The sequence below is a fragment of the Candoia aspera genome, chromosome 1, assembly GCF_035149785.1.
Source record: "Candoia aspera isolate rCanAsp1 chromosome 1, rCanAsp1.hap2, whole genome shotgun sequence".
NCBI classification, from domain to species: domain Eukaryota; kingdom Metazoa; phylum Chordata; class Lepidosauria; order Squamata; family Boidae; genus Candoia; species Candoia aspera.
The window spans coordinates 292,489,200-292,513,346 of NC_086153.1; the positions used below are offsets into that span (position 1 = coordinate 292,489,200).

General features: G+C 36.6%; 1 protein-coding gene across 3 annotated transcripts in view; it reads right to left on the reverse strand.

The window, feature by feature from the left end:
- RALGAPA1 (Ral GTPase activating protein catalytic subunit alpha 1) overlaps nucleotides 1-24,147 on the reverse strand; it is a 164,637-nt gene that overhangs the window by 18,016 nt on the left and 122,474 nt on the right. For all 3 annotated transcript variants that reach the window (XM_063290052.1, XM_063290053.1, XM_063290054.1), the window contains 2 exons: nucleotides 21,921-22,079; nucleotides 20,666-20,793 (listed from right to left, as the gene is read on the reverse strand). In XM_063290052.1, the coding sequence (XP_063146122.1) occupies nucleotides 20,666-20,793; nucleotides 21,921-22,079 (287 nt within the window). The remainder of the gene's footprint in view (nucleotides 1-20,665; nucleotides 20,794-21,920; nucleotides 22,080-24,147) is intronic.

A 24,147-nucleotide genomic window follows, 5' to 3' on the forward strand; every position in this document is an offset into this window, starting at 1 on the left:
TCCAAAGGATGTCAACAGAAAAGCATTGTCGTTCTTTGCCTTTGTCCTCTAGCCTCCTCTTTCTGATATTATTGACAAGAGCCTGGTACCTTGAAGTGTGGCTGCTTTTGAAGAACCCTCTCCAGGCTGCTTGTTCCAGAGGCCCTGATTTTATTGTTAGCAGAGAGAGAGAGAGAGAGAGAGAGAGAGAGAGAGAGAGAGAGAGAGAGAGAGAGAGAGAGAGCGAGAGAGAGAGAGAGAGAGAGCGAGAGAGAGAGCGAGAGAGAGAGAGAGAGAGAGAGAGAGAGAGAGAGAGAGAGAGAGAGAGAGAGAGATATTTCTAGTGTTCATGAAAGCAGCTATGGAAGTGGCTGTCAAAATGTAAAACAGCAGGCAGCAACATACAATTATCAAGAAAAAATACCATGCTGATTTGGTGTTATACGCTGCTTTAGTGTGCTTAGAATCAGTTCTCATGCAACTTGCAAAAGTTATCTTGCTATATTCATTGGATCAGGAAATTTTTGCCAGTCCGTATTTTATTTTTATGCAATGTGATGTTTAACATTATTCAAATTTATTTTTTTAATAGAAAGCTATTTGCAGCCCTGATTTAAACTGTGTAAGCGAAACTAGTGAAAAGTCAATCTCATGGAATTTTCATTGGAAAATAAGTTCCATTTGCTGGAAGTGATATATGCCAATATATGTCCCTGAAGAATACTAGAATCCCATTCCTGCTCCTTTTTTGAGATCTTTTGGTAGAAGACAGAACCACTTTTCTTAACTCTATCTGAAGTCAAGAAAGAGAAACTGGACTGCAAAGACTCATGCATGTTATATTCAAAGTACCTTCTACTGTCAAACTTCAATGGGCTAATTCCTCCCCCCTCCCTCCCTTCCTTTTTTTTCCCCCAAGGGATAATTCCTGGTAAAATAAGAAAATATGCATGAGCAACTGTCACCTACTTTTGTCTGGAATATCACACAGAATTGTTTTAATTGCTTGCTCTTTTGCAAACCAAAGAATCTCTGATATGGGTAGTCACTTCATTTTTCCTTGCCTTTTCTCACAATTTTCATCTCAAAATACTGAAGTTTCTTGTCTTTGCGACTTTCAAAAACTAAATGTACATCTTCCGAAACCATAAGCTCAAGGCTGCATTCATTTTACAGTTTCAGCCAACCTGAACTTTATCAATCCATCTTCAGTACTGTAGGGTACTCATTCGTTATGTCCTTATATCATCCGCCACAGAAAATCAGCTGAACATCCTCTTTACTATCATCTCTCCTGAATCAGCTGAATAACTCCTCTTGTCTCTTAACTGTAAACTAGACTTCCTTTATTCATATATTTCCTTATTTTCACTTTTATTATTTCAGTTGCAAAGAGCTACTTCTCCAAATAATTTATTAGAGATGGGGAAATAACAATTTATTTTTTCTTTTGGAGTATTACAGTTTTATCCATCACTAATATTTTGACTAGCAGATTTTTCTCATGATTGCAAGTGGAAATTTAAAAAACAATAAACACTGAACCCTCCACCTTATATTTAAAAAATTAACTGGACTGTGCAGTGCTAATCAGTTTAAGTATATATAGAAAACATGCAGAGAAAAGTGCTTTGAATCAGAAGAGACAATAATAATCCTGATTACTGTATATATACATTGCTTTGGCTCAACTGTCTCCATAGAACTAGACTGCAAATCAAAAATTTCTCTTGAAATCACCTAAGTAGTAACGTAAGTAGTAGAACAAGAAGAAATAGAAGACCTCTTTGTTGTAAAGCTTCTTAGGTTGTGGGACACACACAAGATTAAGCCTTAACACAGAAGAGTAATATAGCACTGTTTTAAGAGGTTGTGTATAAGTGGCAGAGGATGAAACTGATGGTTGAAGTCTAAATAATACTACATATCTCACAACTTGTTGAAAAGCACTTTTTCCATTGGGGGAGATTCACAGCTGCTGAATTTTCTGCAGTTAATAGAGTCCTTTGATTCACAGCAGTGCCCCTTGCACAAAAAATACTGGCCTTTGTGTATTACCAGAAACTAATTTTCTATTTGGCTGAAAAGGGAAAAATTGGGTTATTGCTTCTCCCTCCTACAGAGCTTTTCATTATGCCTGATGCACTCAACTTCTAAGCTCTTCTGAGAAAAAAAAATAACTGAAGAGGCAAGAGGTAGAAAAATGAGCTTGTTAGCACATTAGAAGTGAAGTATCTTGGTGGGCCCCAGAAATTCCCAGTGGTGTGTTAACTTATCACTCTATGCATGCTGGCACTGATAGTCTCCCAATTGAGCACTCTCTTTTCGCACCAAAGGTGCTGCCAGGAAGCAAAGGCTGAAGGCCCACAGGAGAACAGCCTGCTATCAAAACAAGCTGTTTTTAAAAGTCTGTTTGAATGGGTAAAATGCTTTATGAAAAACAGGGTGGAGACACCTACCTGCTTTCAAAATGCTCCTGTTTCAGAGGTCTCTAAATGAAACCTTTTTAGGTTTATTTTATTATATATAGTACATAGATACAGAGAGGACAAAAGTGAAGCAAAGTTTGTTTTCGACGCTTGCAGTTGGAGTAAATAGGTTGCAAAGAAATATCTTCCTCATCAGAACTGTTACTATTCTAGGATAGCATTATCTTTTCTTACAAAGACAAGAAGCATAAAAAAATGACATAATGCAAATTGTCCTTTCAGTTATCCAACAGAAAATCTGTAGGTCCTGGTCAATCTGTACGACTTGTTCTATTCATTTGGAAGCTCAGTTGAAACACCAAAGCAGCACTTTCTTTAAACTGTATTATGGTAGCCAAAGTCAATGTAATTGCTATTCTGCACTCTTCTGATTCTGTACTATTATTAGAATAAATACGTATTACTTCTAACTACAAAAGCCTGTTATGAAGTCTTCTTGACTACTGACACGTATGCTGTTTTGGGGATGTACTCGCAGGCTGTATCTGCTACAGAAAGGCCTGTTCATATACTGATAAAGGTGGTGTACTGTAGAAACATAGCTACAGATGTTAAATCTATTAAGAGTTGATCTGATCTTGACAACAGAGATCTTTGTTCACTACTTTTGGCTCAGGAGCGAGCAGTATACCAACAGAATCTCTTTTCTCTCCACAGGCTTATACACTCAAATATTGGAAAATGATCCAAAGGGTATCTCAACAGGGAAACAGATTCACAACCATTCAGAAGTATAAAACTTCTGCTAGCTTGAAGGACCCACCTGGCTTTTTAAAGTTAAAGCTATAAGTAGATGGGTCCAGAACCCTTTTCTGAAGGGGATGAGGAGGTTAATGAGTAAAAAGGGTGCCTTAAACCCCTGTACATTTAGCCCTTAAATCATTACTTATGATTCAGGAGATATTAAACAACCATCAGTATTAGTAGACATGGATAGTCTGATCTTCCAGTGTCCTTTTAAAACTATTTGAATTGACTGCCAGCACCATGATTACTGGCAGCAAATTCCAGAATTTAAGTTTATTTTAATAGAGTTAATAAAAATGTAACACTATGCTTCCTAACTTGAGAAACAGAGAAAATAATGATTAAAAACACCTCACTGCCATCAGCAAGCTTGTTTTCATAGGACAGGCCAATAAGATATTGCCCTAAGCTCTCACTTACCAGAAAAAAAAGTTAGAAAATTATTATTTAAGCAGTTTTATTCATTACAGCAACGATAAAAATGTGATTTTTTTTTAATGGAAGGATTTATATATCATTTTAAATACCTAAATTATTCCATATTGCTCCTTCTCCTCCCCTACCCCCAAGTCCTGCTATGCAGCCTCATCATGGGTATGTGTTCCTGGGCGGGATAACTGAAAACCCTAGGAGTGTATATACTCCCAGCAAGGTCACCCAAGTTTTGAAAATCATCCCGGATGCCCAGCCATAGCAAACAAGCACCTATGTCAGCCAGCAGTGATATAGGATGATGCTGGAGGCAGATGATCATTGTAGTAGGAAGAGCAAAGGCATCGTTTTCTTCAACATGCTACTGAGGAAAAGCTGAGCATCTTTCAGAGTACTAGCAGTGTTTATGATGTGGCTAGATTAAAGGATTCTGGATGCTTATTTGCTGAAGTCGCTATACAGGGAAAGAAAATCCAAAGCTACAGAGACTGATATACAGTGGGAACATGGGATGTAAGAAGCATGAATATGGGAAAGCTCAGCACTTGGCAAATGAAATGCATCAGCTATACACTGATATCTAAGCATCGGTGAAATGGACTAGTATTGGACACTTTCAGTCAGAAGATCATACTGTTTATTACACAGGACAAGACAAACAAAGAAAAAGCAGTGTTGCTTTCACAGTCTTATATAGGCTGCGTACTCTTTTACAGCCAGGAGGATATACCAAAGACAGCACTTGGGTACAATGCAGTTAATGACCAAATGATATCAATGAGACTTCACAGACAAACTTTTAGTATGATAGTTATCCAAGTTTATGCTCCAACCACTGATGCAGAAAAGGAGGCTGACCAGTGTTATGGTCAAGTTCAATCTGTCATTGACTGAACACACAAGCAAGAAATGCTGCTTGTGGTTAGAGATGAGAATGCCAAAGTTCGAAACACTAAGGAGGAAAATGTAGTCAGACTATATGGTCTAGGAAAGAGAAATGAAGCAGGAGAATAATTTATCAGTTTCTGCCCATTTCTGCTAATCCAATGACTTATTTGTTGCTAACACATTCTTTATATAACCAAAATGATGCATAATTTAGTTGGATCACAACTAAATCAAACTGACTATATTACTGGTACAAGGAGGTGGAAGAATTCAATTAAAACAGGAAAGACATGTCATGGGCTGACTATGGAACAGGTCATGAACTACTCATATGCAAGTTTCAAGTCAAGCTAAAATCACCAATTTCCATGATATGATTTTAAGCATATAATCATTTTTAAGAACATCAGCACTTGCTTTGAAGTCCTGAACCTCACCGATTGAAAACAAGAGAAACTGTAGAATGAAATCAAGGAAGTTGTTAAGGGTGAGTCTGGAAGTTAAGGGTGAGAGACAGAAACTAAGACCAAGAACAGAAGAAACCAAACTGGATGTCAGAACAGATGGTGAAGAGAAGCCAAAACCAAGAAAGACAAAGATCTCAGAAAGAAACTTAAGAATTTCAGAAACCTGTTAGAAGACACAAGGAACAGTATTACAACACCTGTAAAGACACTGAAGATGGAAACAGACACCAAAAACAAGTTTTCCAAAAGGTATTTGAACACAAAAGGAAGTTCCAACCTTAAACTGGTATGCTAAAGAATGGCAATGAATAGATAGTAACTGATTCAAAGACGATCAAATAAAGATGGAAGGAGTATACAGACATTTTACATAGCGGGTATGTCAGCATTCAAGATAGCTTTGACAATATTTCCTAATTACAAGAACCTCCAGGCTAGATGAAGTTAGATCAGCAGTTCAGTAATTATCAATCTGGAATACTACAGGAATTAATGGAGTATCTACAGAAATAAGGCAAGCAACAAAAGAAAAATCAGGAAAGGTTCTTACCAATCCATACCAGCAGATCTGGAGAATGACACAGTGGCCAGCAAATCAGAGGAGGTCACTCTACATACCAATCCAAAAGAAAGAAGACTTAACAGAGTGTACAACCTATCATACAATATGTTAGCAAAACAATGCTTAGGATCATCCAATGCAGACTAGAACCCGACATGGAAATGGAAATCCCAGAAGTTTAAGCTGGTTTTAGAAAAGGTCAAGAAACAAGAAAAAAAAATTGCTGATAAGTGAGAAACCCATGTTCCAGAGGGCAGGCACTACGGCAGAGAAGGCACACCTCCTAGTCCCTGCCAGCCGACATTCCTTCGCTAATGGGACCCGTAGCATGCCCAGCCTGTGTGACCGAATTGGATGGGTAGAAACAACTGGGAGAAGACAGTGCCATATGTATCCCAGTCCCAAGCTATGAAGATAGCAATGAAGGCCTTGAAAAAGATACTAAGATGCTATGATGTGCCTATAACCAAAGATCATAATTGTGTAGGCAATGATTTTTCCTGTGACACTATGGAAGATTCTTGACAATACTATGGATAGCTCAGAAAACAAACAAATGGATCATAGAACAAATAAATCCAAAGTTCTCACTTGAGGTACAAATGACCAGGCTCAAATTATATTTTGGACACATTATGTGAAGCTCCATCTCCCTTCAGAAATCTATAATGCTGGGAAAGGTGGAAAGAGAGAGAAAAGGATGACCAGCAAGGTGGATGAATTTGATTACAGATTACACTCTGTAATTTGTTCACAGAGACCCAAAAGGCCAGGTTAGTGACAGATCATCATGGAGAAGATCCTAGAACTCCATGACTGCTAAGAGTTGTCACTGACTTGCTGGCACATAATCAATTTATATGCTTTGTTATTACCAATTACAGGTAGTCCTTGTTTAACAACACTAATTGGGACCGGAAACGTCATCTTTAAGTGACGTGGTTGTGAGCCAAAAAAACCATATGACAGGACTTCCGTGGAAGAAATGGCAGATGGAAGATGGCTCTGCAAAAAGTGGAGCTGATGACCGCAGCAGAATGAAGAGCCGGTGAATAGACCGGCTCTTCGATAATTCTTCTCTGGACAAGGAAAAACTTGAGATTGCCCACAAGTGTTCCAGATAGTTGCTGCGCGTGAGGAGACCGCAAGTCAGCAGTCTCCGGTGGGTTTAGGGCTCTGGGAGACGAGGGGATAGCCATCTTGCTGTAATCGTAGTTGGAGCCTTTGAAAGGACACTGGGTTCGCATGCTTCCTTTTCTAATCACTTTCAGAAATTGCTTGCTAACTAATTTTCAGCTATTAGGAACCTTTGGATCAACAAATTTTATAGTACCAGGTGAGTTTCCTTCAATCCTTAGCAAAATAAATTTTAAATACAAGTTTAAGGACTAAAAAAAAATTTTTTTTTTAATAAACAGCAAAAGGGTGATTAAAACTTTGATCTTAGAAAGTTACAAATGGGCTGAGGGTCCAGATAAATTTGAAATGAAATTTTGGAATTGATCATAAAGAATTCTTCCTGTGGGAAAATGCTTTTGTTTTGAATTCTTTAAAAAATATATAATAAGGTAAGCCTTTAAAAATTGGACACTAGTCGGAACTAGAAGGAACTAAGGATTACAATTAAAGGAGAAGAACACTCAGACTTGATCTACAAATACAGAATGAAGCAAAATGTTTTAACATTGGACATATTGAAGGATAGTTTTGAATAATGAACCCAGAAGTTAATTTTAAGAGTGTCTGCCTCTCTAGACAGACTGTGTTTACAAGATGTTATGGAAGAGGAACAAGTTTTACCTGACAAGATTGAAACTGATTTGAAAGTAGATTTAAAAATGACAGGCTACAAGAATGACATGGAAAAAAATGTTACACTGGATATACAAAAGAAACTGGCTAATGTCTTAATAATTAAAAGGGATATACAAATAACAAACCAACAGAGTTTATAATTTTCCTCTATTGGATTTACAAAAGAGGCTTGTTAAAGCTTTGAAGTATTTGGTGAAAAGGGACAAGGAAAAAATGAAAATTAATCAAGTTCTAGGACATTATTTGAAGGGCCTAAAGATCAAGATTATTAGAAGGAATATAAAATTGGTTTACTGGATCAAGGTTAAAATAGATACGTTGTTATCTCTTGTAAGAATATGCATTTGCTGCTATCAGGACTGAAATGACGAGGCTTTAAGGATTTGTTTATAGATAAGAGATGGGACATGGGAAAAAGCTATCATTGTTGTACTTTAAGAGAAGGTGATAAGTTACTAAAATTATTTATACTTGTGATGAAGTGGAAATGTCTTTTCTTTTTCTTTACTATATTCTTATTTTTTCTTCCTTTTCCATTTTCTTTTCTATTTTTTTTCTTTTCTGCACCTTCTATTTTTTCTTTTTATTCTTTTAGTTTGTTTTTACTGCTGCAATTTTAATTTTTAACAAAATTACTATTAAAAAAAAGAAAAACCACATGACTGCGCCACTTAGTGATGGCATTTCTGTTGCTGTCATTAAATGAGGACCTCATGTGACCACGACTTTGGACTTCCTGCCAGCTTCCCTGTTGACTTTGCTTGTGGGAAGCTGCCAGGGACGGTCAAAATTGCAATCATGCGATTGTGGAACGCTGTGACGGCTTTAAGTACAAGTTCCAGTTGTAACTACCACTCATTCAGCACTGCCATAAGTTTGAATGGTCGCTGAATGAGTGGTTGTTAAATGAGGACCACCTGTAAAAATAGGTGATTTGTCAGAACAGTCAATCTTGAGTTTTTTTCCATTCTTACAACACTGTCAAGTGTACACTGTTTACACTGAATATCAATTAAGAAACAACCTTGACACATGATACTTCTTTATATTTATCCTATTGGCTGCAGGATTATTCAAACTATGTAACAGGTGCTATAGTAGTACAAATAGTGCAAGCAGTAAGAGCAGCGAAATGTCAATATTTCTCTGCTCTTATTGTATCTGCAGAATGCTGTCCAGCAGCCCTGTTTAAGATAGCTTGATCCCTTTTGGGAGGTGGGTCCAGTGACCTACCTGCAGGGCTGCTCAGAGTTTTCTGGGCATCTGGAGAATAAAATCACTCAGATTTGTTTCAAGTTGGATTCCAAGTGTGTGGCATGGCCTGTGGAGATGCCTGGGGAATGTACTTAACTGGTTATCCAGGAACAGTTTGATCCCATTGGGCCCGAGGAAGTGGACAGGATCCTCTGGACTGTAAATGCCACCACTTGTCAACTACATCCATGCCCATCCTGGCTGGTGAAGGCAGCTGGGGAGGTGATGTGTGGGTGGGTCCAGGCAATGGTGAATTCATCCTTGAGGGAGGGAGTGTTCCTGGGTGTCTTTAAAGGGGCATTGGTACAACCCCTCCTCCAGAAACCATCGCTGAATCCCACTGTGCTGGACAATTTTCATCCAGTCTCCCACCTCCCCTTCTTGGGGAAGGTGGTTGAGAAAGTGGTGGCGTTGCAGCTCCAGAGGATTCTGGATGAAACGGATTATCTAGACCACTTTCAGTCAGGTTTCAGGCTCGGTTATGGGACAGAAATGGCATTGGTCATATTTATGGATGATCTTTGGTGGGAGTGGGATGGGAGCAGTGCATCCATCCTGGCTCTTCTTGACCTCTCAGCAGCTTTCAATACCATTGACCATGGTATCATTTTGGGTTGGCTCAGGGAATTGGGGGTGGACAGCGTAGTTCTGTGCTGGTTCACCTCCTTCCCCCAGGGCCGGTCCCAGTTGGTGGTGATAGGGAACGAGAGATCCAGCCCAAGGCACCTCCTTTATGGGGTGCTGCAGGGCTCAGTAGTCTCCCCGCTCCTTTTTAACATGTCTATGAAACCGCTGAGCGAGATCATCCGTCACCATGGGATGAGGCATCATCAATATGCAGATGATACTCAATTATACATCTCCATCCTGGGTGACGTAAGTGAGGCTGTGGCCACCCTCTCTCGGTGCTTGGAAGCTGTAGGGGTCTAGATGGGGAACAATAGGCTTCAACTGAACCCTGGTAAGACAGAGTGGCTGTGGGTTACTGGCTCCTCTGTATCCAGGAATTTACCATGTTTGGTTCTGGATGGGGTTGCACTGCCCCAGACAGATCCGGTGTGGAACCTGGGGGCCCTCTTGCATTCACGACTTCTGCTTGAAGAGCAAGTGGCAGTTGTGGCCAGGAGGGCCTTTGCTCAACTTCGTGTTGTGCGCCAGTTACACCCTTCCCTGGATCAGGAAGCCCTCCGGTCGGTCACTCATGCCCTAGTCATCTCCCATATAGACTACTGCAATGCACTCTACATGGGTCTACCCTTGAAGAGTATTCGGAAGCTACGGCTGGTTCAGAATGTGGCTGCGAGAGCAGTCTTGGGTACCCCAAGGATGGCATATGTAACACCTTTGCTGTGGGAGCTGCATTGAGTGCCAGTTTGCTTCCGGGTCCAATTCAAGGCGTTGGTTGTTACCTTTAAAGCCATACTTGCCATGGGTCCAGGTTACCTGAGGGACCGCCTCATCCCCATTACATCAACCTGTCCCACCCGGTCAGGCAGAAAGGGCATGCTATGGACTCAATCCATGAGAGATTGTTGATTGGCGCAGCGCAGGAAGACAACCTTCTCTGCTGTGGACCCTGTCCTGTGGAACACTCTTCCCCCAGAGGTGAGGCAGGCCCCCACTCTCCCGGCCTTCCGGAAAGGGGTGAAGACTTGGCTCTGCCACCTCACGTGGGGTGGAAGGAGGGATAATCAATCGTGGGGGTGGTTAGCGCCTTGAAGACATCCCCATGAATTACATGAATTTAATTAGGAACTTTTTAACATCTCCATCTTGGATTTTATACTTATATTTATACTGTTATTTAAGAATACTGTTTTTATTGTATTTTAACCTGTATTTATTTTAGTTTTATTGTAAACCGCCCAGAGTCATGCTTGAGTGAGATGGATGGTGACGAAATTTGAAATATAAATAAATAAAACCATGACACATGATACTTCTTTATATTTATCCTACTGGCTGCTGGATTATTCAAAATCTGTAACAGGTGCTATAGTAGTGCAACTGGAGCCCCATTTACAGACACTGGAATCAGATAAAATACACATCACATTCAGACTTAAATGCCTAATGCATGACTGCTGAGTAAAAAAGAGTAGACTTTTCAAATTTCTCTTCTATAGTTCATCTGATTCATCAAGAAGATATTACTGCCACTTTAGCATAACAGTATTGGATTCTAAGTTTAAAGGTTATTAACAGTATTTATGAAATTATTTACAGTGTAATCGAAAATAACATCTAAGAAATGATTCTACGGATTTAACTAATTATAATGACATGATTAAGAAATTTTCTCATGCCAGTGGAAACACGCATGTTCCAAATTAAAAAAAAAAGATTAAAAAATTGCTTTTCTGGATATGCCATATTGAAAGTAAGACTGCAACATAGTACTGCCATGAAATTCATATAATGGATGATTTGTCATTTAAGTTTTTCATTTTAAAAGCTCTATTTGGATTCCAAGGGCTGATTTTAGCTCTCAGGGAGAGATGAGCTTAAAGACTTCTAAATGCTCCCTATGTAATATTTGGCCAAACCTGAAATCCTGGCAATAGAATGGATGTAGTGGAGGCTATCCGTCTTTTCATCAGCAAGGAAAGTGTTTCCTTCTTTTCCTTCACCATCTAGTTGGGCCCAACTGAGCCCCATTAAAGCCCATTAGGAATTAATTCCTTTCTATTCCCTGTGCTTGGCCTAGGGAAGAGACAGAGGAGACATCACCATCTATAACAGACAGAACAAACAACATGAAAGGAAAAAATCTTGGCGAGTTACAAATTTTGGAAGTAAAAGCTGAAACTGGAAAAAGATTAAGAGCTTTACTTCAGCTAAATAAAGCCAAGTATCCTATTTTACTGAAAATGCCCACTGACAGACTTAATGAAGGAAAAAAAAACCCAGAAATTTTACAGTGCACAATTACTTAAGGGCTATCTGTATCTAAATGTGAAATAATTTGATTACATTTCTATTTAATATTGCAATGATCAAGAATACAAAATAGTGATTTTATTATCATAGAAAGCAGTAATTTTGCACAGTAAACCATCATTTAAGACTGTGTCATAGTATCTTTGATAAGCTGCATATTGGTTTAAGCTAATGCATTATATGCCTCTAGGGAATGGCAGGTTAAGAGACTGGATTTTAACATCAAAATCTATCCATTAATCTTGACTTAAATATAATCTACCCTGTAGTAAGCGGAAGAATGGGCATTCAATGAATTACCATTATGAAATATAGCAGTAATATATTTTTTTCAATAACTTAAGCAGAAATTCTAGTTTGATCACTGTTATACTTTCTAATCCCCCAAGTGCATGACTGGCTTGGCTTTACTTTGTTTTTATGTTAACAGAAAAAAAAATGGAAGAGAATCACAGAACTGTGCCCATACACCTTTGTTGTAGGAACAACAATTATATCCCATCAGTTTCAGCTTTACTATTTTAATATTAACATGCTTTCCTACACTCAACTACTTCAGTGTGAATGGGAAAGGCAGAGAAGCCAGAAACTTTGTGAGAATACTACATTTAAAATCGATTTGTCATAATGTTACCTAAATTATAGTAAACTGAAGACAAACGCATAGGCATGAACTAACAATTGTTTTGTACTACTTTTATTCTAATACGAGTACAACATTTTAAGTGACTCAACCCTAGTGGGTTATTTTAATATTACCAATATAAGTTTAAAATGAATAACTAATTCAGTAAATTAATAAGGAAAAAGTCATATGATTATCATATGACAGTTGCATTATTATCTAAAAGGTATATACGTGCATATATACTAATTAAAACTGTTTGCTTTCAGGAAAACCATATTATGCAGGAAAAGGTGAGCAGTAATGGTAAAAACAGATTAAAGGAGGGAGATAAGGGAGAAAAAAAGAAGTCTAAATCTAGTTTACACCACTCCATCCACTATAACTCGTCCTACATTCTGTCCTTGCAAACAACCTTACTAACACATCCATCCACTAATGCATATGCTGTTTTTTGTTCTTTAAACTTGTATCTCTTCTCTTTTTGAGGATCTCATCAAGTCCATCCAAAGACCACCACTTTCTTGGTCTTCTACTTCCTTTCAATTCATTCGCTCTTACTTCATGTAGCTGTTTTGCAATTCAATACTCATTATATCTATAGGACCAAACCATCCACCTCAATGTATAAGTCACAACACCCATTCATTCTTGACTTGATCTCTTTCTCCCCTCATTCCCTTCCCTCCTTTTACCTTCCTTTTTAAACAACCAATTTCCATTATATATATTTTACTGTTTCCCCTAGTATACCCAACTCTCAAAGGTGGGCAGAAGCATGATTTTTAAATAAACATTCATTTGTTGCAACAGACCATATATTAATCACAAAATTATCTACTGGCTCTATTTTTTCCCATTTTCAAGTATTCACTTTATTTTCCCTGTCAAACACAACTAACTTTGTCTTAAATACAGTATATTAATGTTCAATTCATACTTCTTACTGCAGTGGGCAATCTATCTAACATTTGCTGCAAACCAGATTCTCAGCTAACAACATGGCATTAGCTACACTCACATTCATGGTATCCCCAAACAATGCACCTCTAACATCATTACAAGTATTTCTTATACATTAGTTGAAAAATGCATTAAACAACCAAATAGACATTGCATGTCCTTCTCTTACTTCTTGCTCAATGTTAAATGAACTGCTCAGCATCCCATTTATTCATATGCATGCATTATTTCTGTCATACATTACTCTTATTGCGTTCAGCTACCAACCCAACTCCATGATTTATGCAAAACACTCCATCATTCAACGCTATTCACTTGCTCTAGATCTACAATTGTACGATTTTCTATAACACATTCATATATGTGTAGATGGCATGACCTGCTCACGAGCAAAAATCTGGTCTACATACCTTTGGTCAGGCATAAAGCTACACTACATTTTCCAAATTTTCTCATTATTAGCTTTTGCACCACTTCAGTAAGGATTCTGCCAAACAGTTTAAAGAGTGTATGATAAAGTGGGTTAAGAATTTTGGTTGTAATATACAGATGGATCAATGGAAAACATGTGGTGAAAAGACTTGAAACTTACATTGTGTTATGATCAAAGCTAATTTTTATAAAATGATGTATTGTTGGTATATGATGCCAGAGAAATTATCTAGAATGTATAAAGGCATTTCAAATGTATATTGGAAATGTGAACAACATGAAGGGACTTTTTATCAGGCTTGGTGGATATGTAAAAAAGCTAAAAAAATTTCGATTCAAATACGTATTTTGATACAGAGAATTTTAAAGATTAATATTCAGTTGAAGCCGGAACTTTTCCTTTCAGGACTTATGGATAAATAGAAAAAAGCCATGGAAGATTATTTCAGTATATGACTACTGTGGTGAGATTATTGTATGGACAGAGATAAAAAGATCTGACACTACCCATTATGGATAAATGGTTGGTGAAACTGACAGATCTTGCTGAGATGGATAAACTAACTTCTTTGATTAGAGAAAAGACATTATATTTATTGGTGACTGGAAACCTCTTATGGACTTTTTGCATAAAAATGAAAAAATATATACTTGTTATTTATGGGTTTGATGGTTAGACAGGATAGATTATAAAAAGAAGAGTATTATGACGCTGTGGGTTAAACCACTGAGCTGCTGAGCTTGCCAATCGGAAGGTCGGCAGTTCGAATCCGCGTGACGGGGTGAGCTCCCGTTGCTAGTCCCAGCTCCTGCCAACCTAGCAGTTCGAAAACCTGCAAATGTGAGTAGATTAATAGGTACCATTTCGGCGGGCAGGTAATGGCGTTCCGTTTAGTCAAGCTGGCCACATGACCACGGAAGTGTCTATGGACAAATGCTGGCTCTTCGGCTTTGAAACGGAGATAAGCACCACCCCCTAGAGTCGGACATGACTGGACTTAATGTCAAGGGAAACCTTTACCTTACCTTACAGAGAGAGGTCAAAATGTAATTGTACTTATAACTGCTGTGAAGAATATCAGAAGCTACTGCTTTGCATCTTTTTTTCCCTTTCTATTTTTCTTTAACTTTTTTCCCTTTCTTGCACTTTTTGCTTTCACTTTGCTTTTGCTTTTTCTCTTTTCTTTTTAACTTTATATTAGTTCATATTAATTTTTATCTTATTTTTAAAAAGTTTTAATAAAATTATTTTTATTTATTTATATTATATCCCATCTTTATTATTTTTATAAATAACTCAAGGCGGTAAACATACCAAATACACCTTCCTCCTCCTATTTTTCCCACAACAACCCTGTGAGGTGAGTTGGGCTGAGAGAGAGTGACTGGCCCAAGGTCACCCAGACGGCTTTTATGCCCAAGGCGGGACTAGAACTCACAGATTCCTGGTTTCTAGCAAAGGGCCTTAACCACTAGAGCAAACTGGCTTTAATATATAATATATAATAATATTAATGCTTATTTAATAATAATAATAATAATATATATAATAAAATTGTGTGTGTGTGTCTGTGTATAAAGAATTCCCTCCCTCCCTCCCTCCCTCTTTTCTTTTCTTTCCATTAACTTACAATATATTCCTGTTTACAATATATTCCTCTCCTATTCTAACTGCAATCTTCTATATGCTACGGGTTGGCAACAGATGGGCCCATGAATATTGACCTCCACTTGCCATCATGGCTTCAATCAACCGAAGCTTTTATATAATGCTCTGTCTTATAAAGTAAGACAGAGACCAGACAAGATCACCTGAATTAGCCATACTGTGCAACATGCTGCATTCTCTGCTAATGTTAAGGACACAGTACTGGTCAGTTCTGACACATTTTGCCACAACTACAGCCTAATTTTACTGAAAGCATGTTCCAGCTAGTATCTCTAATCTAAACTAAAGACAACCGGGCAATTCAGCATCCTGTTGCCCATATCTCACAACTGTGAAATACATGCAGCATACTGATTAGATATTGTTTAAAAATGAACTATTATTACGTTCATGGAATTCTAAGAAGCTTTTTGTATTTGTTGCCCACATCCCTACTTCTTTTCTCTGAAAAAAAATTATCTGAAATTATTTTCTAACTTGCCAAGCAGCAACAATTTGACTTGGGTTTAATAACAGCAAACAGGACTTTCCTGCACACTGTAAATTATAATGATAAACCCAAAAAGGCAAGTCACCAAGAGTGAAATTTTGTGCAAACCATATTCAGTTCTGATGGCCAAAACAAATTATTAGTGTAAACATAATACACCAAGTAGGGAATATTGTAGTTCTGGTAAAAAATGAAGCTGACCCTACAAGCTTGAAATCAGCATTCTATTTTAAAAAGTCTCCTGCTTTTCATGACCAATTCTACTGTTTTTGAATCTTGCCTTGATGTAGCAGGTCTTCTGAAGACGAGAAGTCAACAGTTCTTATTTGTGTAGGTGGCTTCAGAAAGTGCCGACAATCTTTCTCCCAATCTTCACCTACACAGAGTCTTGGAAAGATAGTTGAAAGAAAGAAAGACTAGGATCCAAGGAGATGAATTTAGATCTGAGTGAAAACAAAGCTGTACAAGTCTGATTACTTGACTGTCTCTCACATTGCATACAGGAGCACAGTAAGCAAACAATATAGTAGTTTTTTTCCTTTTCAGAATGTTATGGCTCTCATTCATGCTCAAAGACAGCCTGAGAAGCGTAACATCCTACCTTCACTATTAAGAGCTCTGTCTGTCAATTTGGAAGTGGGTCCACAAGCTTAGGAGACGATCCTGGTCACTGGAGAAACCCATCTGGGATTATCAGGCATAGAGAGAATGGACAATAAAGAAGGCTAAGAGAAAAGCATAAACTCAAGACCTGCCTAGGATATTAATATTTTTATCTGAACAGGCATAGTGTATACAAACAGGAAACAGGAACATCAACTGAATGGTTATTGAAATGATCATTTGTGCACAATGCCATCAAGGAGCATCTGATGGGCCTACAGGACACTGGGCTGTAGCACTCTGTAAAAGTATCAGTGATGATCAAGCAGCCATTTTGCAGAATTCTGATAGTGAGAAATTATCCCAAACAGCTGTGGACTGCTTTTCATCAGAATGATGAACTAGAAGAAATCTGCCATCTTTACAAGGCTCTATAATTTGACACATTGTTTTTAGCAGATGACATTTTTGGAAATGAATGTTGCTAAAGGTAGTCAATTGAATGAATCTGAATGCGAGAGAGCCACTCTGACAACCACCCAACTCCTCTACATCCTAAAAAGTAATTAAATATTCTAAATCAGTAGACAGAAGAATATTATTGATCATTCAAGGAAGTCACTGTCCATATGACTTTGGGGCTTCTGCCACCAGAAATATCTACTTTTCAAGCCCCAACTCTCATTTTTATGTATCTTGTCAATCTGAATTTCCCTTGCCTTGCTGAAGGCAGTATAGATACTGAAGGTTAAAACACTAAGAAGAATTACCAATCTCTTTGAAAGTATAGAGAAACCCCTTCTCTTCAACCTTTCCCTTTCCAGTACATTAGAATATGCTTTCCTAAGGATACATTTCATTGAAGACTAATGGAATCTCTTTTTTGAATTATGAAGAATAGGAATATATAATCTGATTCACAGCATGAAAATAAATGTTAAATAATTCATGTCAGCCTTCCCCAAGTTGTATACGTCTACAATTATCCCCAGGGGAACTATAGTGAGGAACAGGATGAGGAAGACTGATCTACTGAGTAGTAGATTTCTAAGTATTCTAAATTATATTTCTGCTTATGGATCTTTCTGTATATGCTATAGCAGATCATACATGTTCACAGATTTAATTAGAAATTCTTACATTGAACTTTGTTCAACTCAGAGTCTTGATGACTTCTGTCCTTTTATATTGCATTCTTGTATATGATGATTACTATAGTTTTAAAAAGCCTTACCAGGCAACTGTTTATTATTATAAACTGATAACATTATAGAAAAAGAATGCTAATATATCAGCACTGTGTTTTTCCCATCACTCTTTTGAGAACCAATTTGAAAAGCAACACTTCTCTCCCCCTCCTTTGAAAGCTGTCAAGCTGTTCAGAGTAGTCTGCAACATGACAATAGCACTATTGTGAACTGTGCCTGGGTTTCCTTCCCACCGAGAGTTGAAATGGGCAGTTCCTGTTGCCTATGATTGGTGTCCAGTGAAACAATACATAGCCAGTTTTTATCAGCTCCACACCACAAAAGTAAAGCTAAGGAACCCAAGCCTTCGTATCATGCTGAACCATATGCCAACCCTGCTGGCTCTAAAGGTTTATCACTGAGAATCAAGATCCATCATGTCTTCTGTGAAATTTCACCTCACATACCTTCTGTGAAATGCATGGCTTTGCTGAAAATTGAACCTTTTCACAACAGCAAGAACAGATGATAGGAACTGTGGCTTGGCAACAGGGTTTTTAAAATCTGTACTGGTAATAAGTAGAAGCACTCTAAATGAAATGGATAATGTATGACCTTTATCCTACTTCTACAAAAATGTACACATTCACAATGTCATTAATTTCAGCTTTTTTTTTTTTTAATTTTTAACTTTGCAAGGTTTTGTTCTACTGGTGGTAGTATTAAGAGGAGACTCAGCATAAAACTTTCTATAGTTTGCTCAAGTTTTTAACTGAACATAAAAACTAGCTTCAATACACATTTTGGATTATTAAAATTTAGTCAAAGAATTGTGTGGTTGCTATATGCAGAGAATACATTATTAATTAAATCTTTGTTAGTTTAAAGTAATACAACAATACAGCAATTTTAGCAATTTTAGCAATTCCTCACAGTACATTTTCTCCAAAGTAAAGACAAAATGGATCTCACAGAAGTCACATCTTGTATATTTAAATCATTAAAAATCATTAAAAATGATTTAAATGCTAAAATAAAAAATTGAATGGCAAAATAGGTAAGTAAACTCCACCAAATTAATTTGATTTATTTTTTATTCCAAATTTGACAAGCCCTTTTCAGACAGAAAGAGAAGAATTTTGTTTGTTTAGTGGGACACATTCAGTTACCAGTCAAATTCTCCCTAAGTAGATCCCTAAGTAGATCTCCCTAAGTGTGTTTAGTGCAAAGCATCACAGATTAGAAGAGGCTAGGTAGGTAGGAGAAAAGAAGATATGACATATTTTTGGTATGATCCTTAATAGTATAGTAAGCACATACATACAGATGCATAATGTAAAAAATATTTAAATATCTGTAATGAACATGGGTGAATAATCTGTATTACAAATGTTAAGACAAAAGTTTAAAATTAATTCAGATGTCTACTAAATCTACAATGTCTAAAATCAATGGCATTTTAAGTGATGCTTTGGAATTACTCATTACCTCCCTCATCATAAAAAACCAACAAAACCCTATTCTCTCAACTGCTAATTAATAAATGACTGAGAACAAGCCTAAACTACACTCACAATCCAACTGCTAGGCAAAATATTGCCTACCCATGCTCCCCAGTGTGGTGTTTTACCTCTAATTGCATGATCAAGACTATAAATTGGTCTCCAGGGACAAAAAAGGACCATCAAGTACCTACCACAACAATACTAGATGCTTGCAAGAAAATGCACTTCAGAAATAAGAAAAGAAGACAAATGAAGGAATGGTACCGAAGTCTGAAAGACAGTCATCAATAGTGACAGATTACTGTAATTCTGGCTGTCAGAACAATCGATTTAGGCAGCATATGCCAATCAATACATTTGTAATTTACTGAACAACATTTGATACATAGTTAGCCAAGACATGTTGCTGTCCCAGACTATTTTTAATGAACATAAATCTCACAATATGTGCTCTGGAATCTCAGGACTATTTAGTGAGTAGAATATAGCTGACAATGCTATATAATTATCATACAATTAAGTTAAATTGTTAGAATTTTGATATTCAAAGACTTATTGTTTTCACATGTAATATGTATTACAAATTATCTCTGTTCTGCATACTTGCTAAAAAGATCTGTTAGATAACAGTGTTAATTTAAAATAATATTTATGACTTCTTTCATGATCTCAAAATTCAAATTTTATTTAATAACCACAATCAGGTATAGATTTTAAACTAAAGTATATATAATTAAACCTAACTCTTAAAAAAGTTTCAAATACAGCTTTCAGCTCCATGGAAAGTATCAAAAAGAGGCTTGACTTACCTTAACACATTACACTATGTCCAACCAAGCTCGCTCTCTATAGAAAAATAATTAAAAAGCATTTCCACTAGTAACTGAACAATAAAATGGCACAAACCTGTTCACTGTCAATAATTATGTCTAATAAGAAATGAATATCATTGAAAATAGAGGCAAAGACTAGCTCAAAAATCTGCTCCTGGCATACTTTCCCCTCCTCTTCTCATAAGGTATTACTACCAAGTACCACATGGGAAGACTCCATGATTAATTTTTTAATTATTTTGTTTTAAAAATATTATTCATTGTGGTTTTATTTGTAATTACTGACACGCCTGTAACCATTTCTATAAGATTTGTATCATGAAAGGCACTTACTACTACAATTAATGGAATGTAATACTGTAGAAAAATATGACAACAGCATTTATGCTACGTATGTGCAAGTAGTAGTGTCCTTTGGTATTGATTTAGAAAATTATTTATGAGTTGTCTTATAGCCCCCAAAATTCCTCCAGATAATTTAAAATTGAGTAATTTTAAAACATCTTATCTTTACCAATAATTTTTTAATTATTCAGAAATCACTCAAAGCATTTTAAATATCTGCCTAAAATAATCAAGTTGTAGCCAAGCCTTTCTATCATTTCATTTTATTCTTGCATTTTATTTTAGTAAATATTTTCCTAAGATTTTCAAAACTGCATTTATGGAAATCCTGAATATCAATCAAAGGTATGGTATAGTCCTAGGCATGATCATCTGGAAGCAAGTTACTCTGTGCTCAGCTGGACTTGCTTCCAGGTGTTTTGTTTTTGTTAAAAGGATACAAATTTTGGTATAATGGAATGAGCGATTTCAGTGCTCTGCTTGCATTTATAGCTGTTGCTCGAACCATAATAGGAAGAATTTTTCCATTCACAATAGCACCATCAAACAATGGACCAAAGAATGGGACCTGAATTCAAAAAGTTCAGAAGTTCAGCCATTAAATTAGTATTTTCTACAACAATTAGCAATCAGCATGAACAAATGCTTACACCTCTAATTAATTATTATTTAAAATACTGTAGAAGATTGTGCTTCTTGATGCCAATATGCTCATTTGATATTTTCAAAAAGAGATACTTTCCTTCTTACATTAATAACTGTTTCAATAATTACTTATATTCAAATTTATTTTAAGTTTAATCTGATACACCTAATAATGTCATGAAAAATTCCTCTCAAATGTTAAAATACAAGTAAAACTGTACAGGTAGCAAATTTGCTGTAGGGATATGATTGCTTATGAAAAAAAGTATAAATAGTTTGTGGACACGTATTTATTAGAGCAATCTTAATATATAATTAATAGATAAATACAATTAATGTCAGAATATAGCTATATGTTTAAAAGTGATAATGGTAATTTATGCCATTTGTATGTACGTTTGTATGCATGTATTAAATTAAAAGGCCATCCAAATCTTACTAAAGACAACAACAAAAACACAGAACGTATAATCCAAAAGAAGGTCTGGGAAAAAACAACCAATAAATAAACAACCGAAACATCCCACAAGGGGTCTACAACCTATTCTCACTCAGGTCTGGGAACAGGACCAAGTTTTAAAGGTTTCCTTAAACAGGGCCAGGGTGGGGGCCTACAACTCTTAAATGGGATGGTGTTCCAGAGGACACCATGACAGAAAAGGCCCACTAACGTATGCTCTGATCCAGGGTTATCTGTAGCTACTGTTGAACTGCAGCTATTTAATTACCCAAACAATAGCTAGTGTTATTGTTCTATAGCCCAAATGATCTTTTGAAGTCTGTGCTGAAGATGAAGTCTGTTCTCAAGATGCTCACCTCAGCAACTAGCACAGCACCTCATCTCCCTTTTGATGGACACAGTACAAATGATTAGAACACACCTAGGTTCTTTTCATAATCTGAATACTGAACATATAATTTTTCACTGGAGCACATCTCCAAATTCTATAGGGATGATTTTTTCTTCTGTGATTCCCAGTATGCTCTCATCAGGCAATGTGAACATCATTTCCTAAATGTCTTAGCTGAATATGAATATTTAGAACATACCTCAGGTTTTTTCATAATCTGAATACTGAACATGTAATTTTTCATTGGATATATAACAATAAGTACATCTCCAAACTCTGTAGGAATGATTCCTCTTCGATAGTCTCGAGTATGCTCTGACCAGACAATGTGAACTTCATCATTTCCTAAATGTCTAAGCTGAAACAAGAGAAATAACATAGTAGTATCTATATAATACATTAATCAAGAAATTCTCAGGAATCTGATGAATTCTTAATAGACTATGTGAAGGAACATTTCTCTTCCGCTGTTAGCAGGACCGCTGTTAGTTAGGACATTGATATCCTTGCACTTCTCTGCAGGCATACAAAGGAATCTACAATAATGTTTGTGACCTTCCCCTATTGTTGATAGAAGCACCTATATAACATCCAATGCCCCCTTAGTATATCTTTAGTTTTATTTAGGACTGTAGTCTAAGCTATCTATTAAATTAAAGATTTGTCTAAAAAAATGGAATAGCTGTGGAAGGGATCTGTATAATAACAAAGCTATAAGGAAACTTTTAAAGGCTTAAATAGCTCCTTGTAAGGCTAGAATAATATTAGTATTTTAAAATCTGCAAAATATTTTAAAAATAACATTTGCACTTTCACTAAAACCACAAAATACAATTTATTCAACTGCAGTGCTTTTGCTTAATTTGTCAAATTTCAATATTAAACTATCATGAAACAATGAAAAATAAGTATCTGAATGTTCTCATACATGTCTGCTCAGAAATGAGACCCACTTTGAGAAATAGGGCTTATTCTGAAATTAATATAGAATAAATATAAATAAATTTTAGCCTAAAGCATTATGATATAGAATTTCAACGCAAAGCAGTTTACATTTGCTAAAGATGCTATTTAACTACTTCTGACATAAAAATAATAATTGACTGCTACACATTTTTTAAAAATTGCCTATGTACAACTGATTCCTCAGTATCTTCAAATGATAAACAAAATGGTTTTCTTAACTATTTATTAGATGTATAGAGCTGAATTTGGGCCCAGTGTTAAGAATTATATTATTTACCCCACAACTCTTCCACCTTGCTTTCACTGATGCATGTTTGAAATCAGAACCTAAGTCTGATTTTTTATCAGACTTCATACATGTCCCCATACATGTTTGTCTTCATACTGGTGTTCTAATTCTATTATATAAACATGTAAAAACCAATTCAGATATTACAAAGAGAGAAACCAATTCATGAGGAGATCACTTACCCAATTCTTCGAATGGTCATCTATAAATTAAGAATGGATAATCAGAATGTCTAGAATTGAGGCAGAAATTGTGCCTTAGCATGGTTCCCTCAGATTCCTAGGGACTTCACCAGCAGCCTAAAGTTCCTAGGAATGCTTACCATAGCAGGCAACTGGAGAGGGAAGGGTAACCAGGTTGTGTGAATGCACAGGTGACCACTCAAAAATCTGCAGTCCCAGGTGAGTAATCTGTTATTATTCTTCATAAAACTGTTATGCATTATACCTTATGGCTAAGTAATAAGCTTACATCCTAGTAGTAGGCAAGTGCACTACTCAATGGAGAATAATTCCAAAAATCAGAAAGCTTCTTACAGAATGGACAGTTCTTATAGAGAAGCATATACATGGCAGAAGTTAGCAAAATATGAACTAAGCCCAGGAAAGGAAGAAGGCATTAGAAAGATATTGAAAGTGACCCTGAAAGTAGTATAAGAGGAAGGGAAGGGAAAACGCCGTCACACTTTCAAGAATCTGTTTCTGTACCATACAGAGTTCCAGTATTTCTTGTGGAGTCTGTTTCCTGACCTGCCCTACCTCAAAGGCTAACAGTTGTTTATAATATGACCCTTGGCCAGGCATGCTAAATACAGATGTAGGTGAGAATTTACTAGTTTATTTATAATGGCTTTTTAGTGTAATGAAGCATCATTGTTGCATAATTCCATGGGGGAGGTGGGGGGGGAACAGTGTTAAAATGGCAGAAGCAAATTGGTGATCAAAGCCCCATCCCTTTTTACATGCTTGCGAATTAAAATGGGCTGGGCTTTGATTGTCTGGTTGTGCCTGCCACTTTGACCGTGTGGATACTCCCTTTGGATGCTCTGGTATGGCCCTCTGGACAATTGGCAGCTAGCCATGATAAATATAAGGAAAAAAGATCAAATTTAGGATAGAGGCAGGAACTTTACAACACTGAGGGAACATCACAAAAAATTAGGAAGCAAACT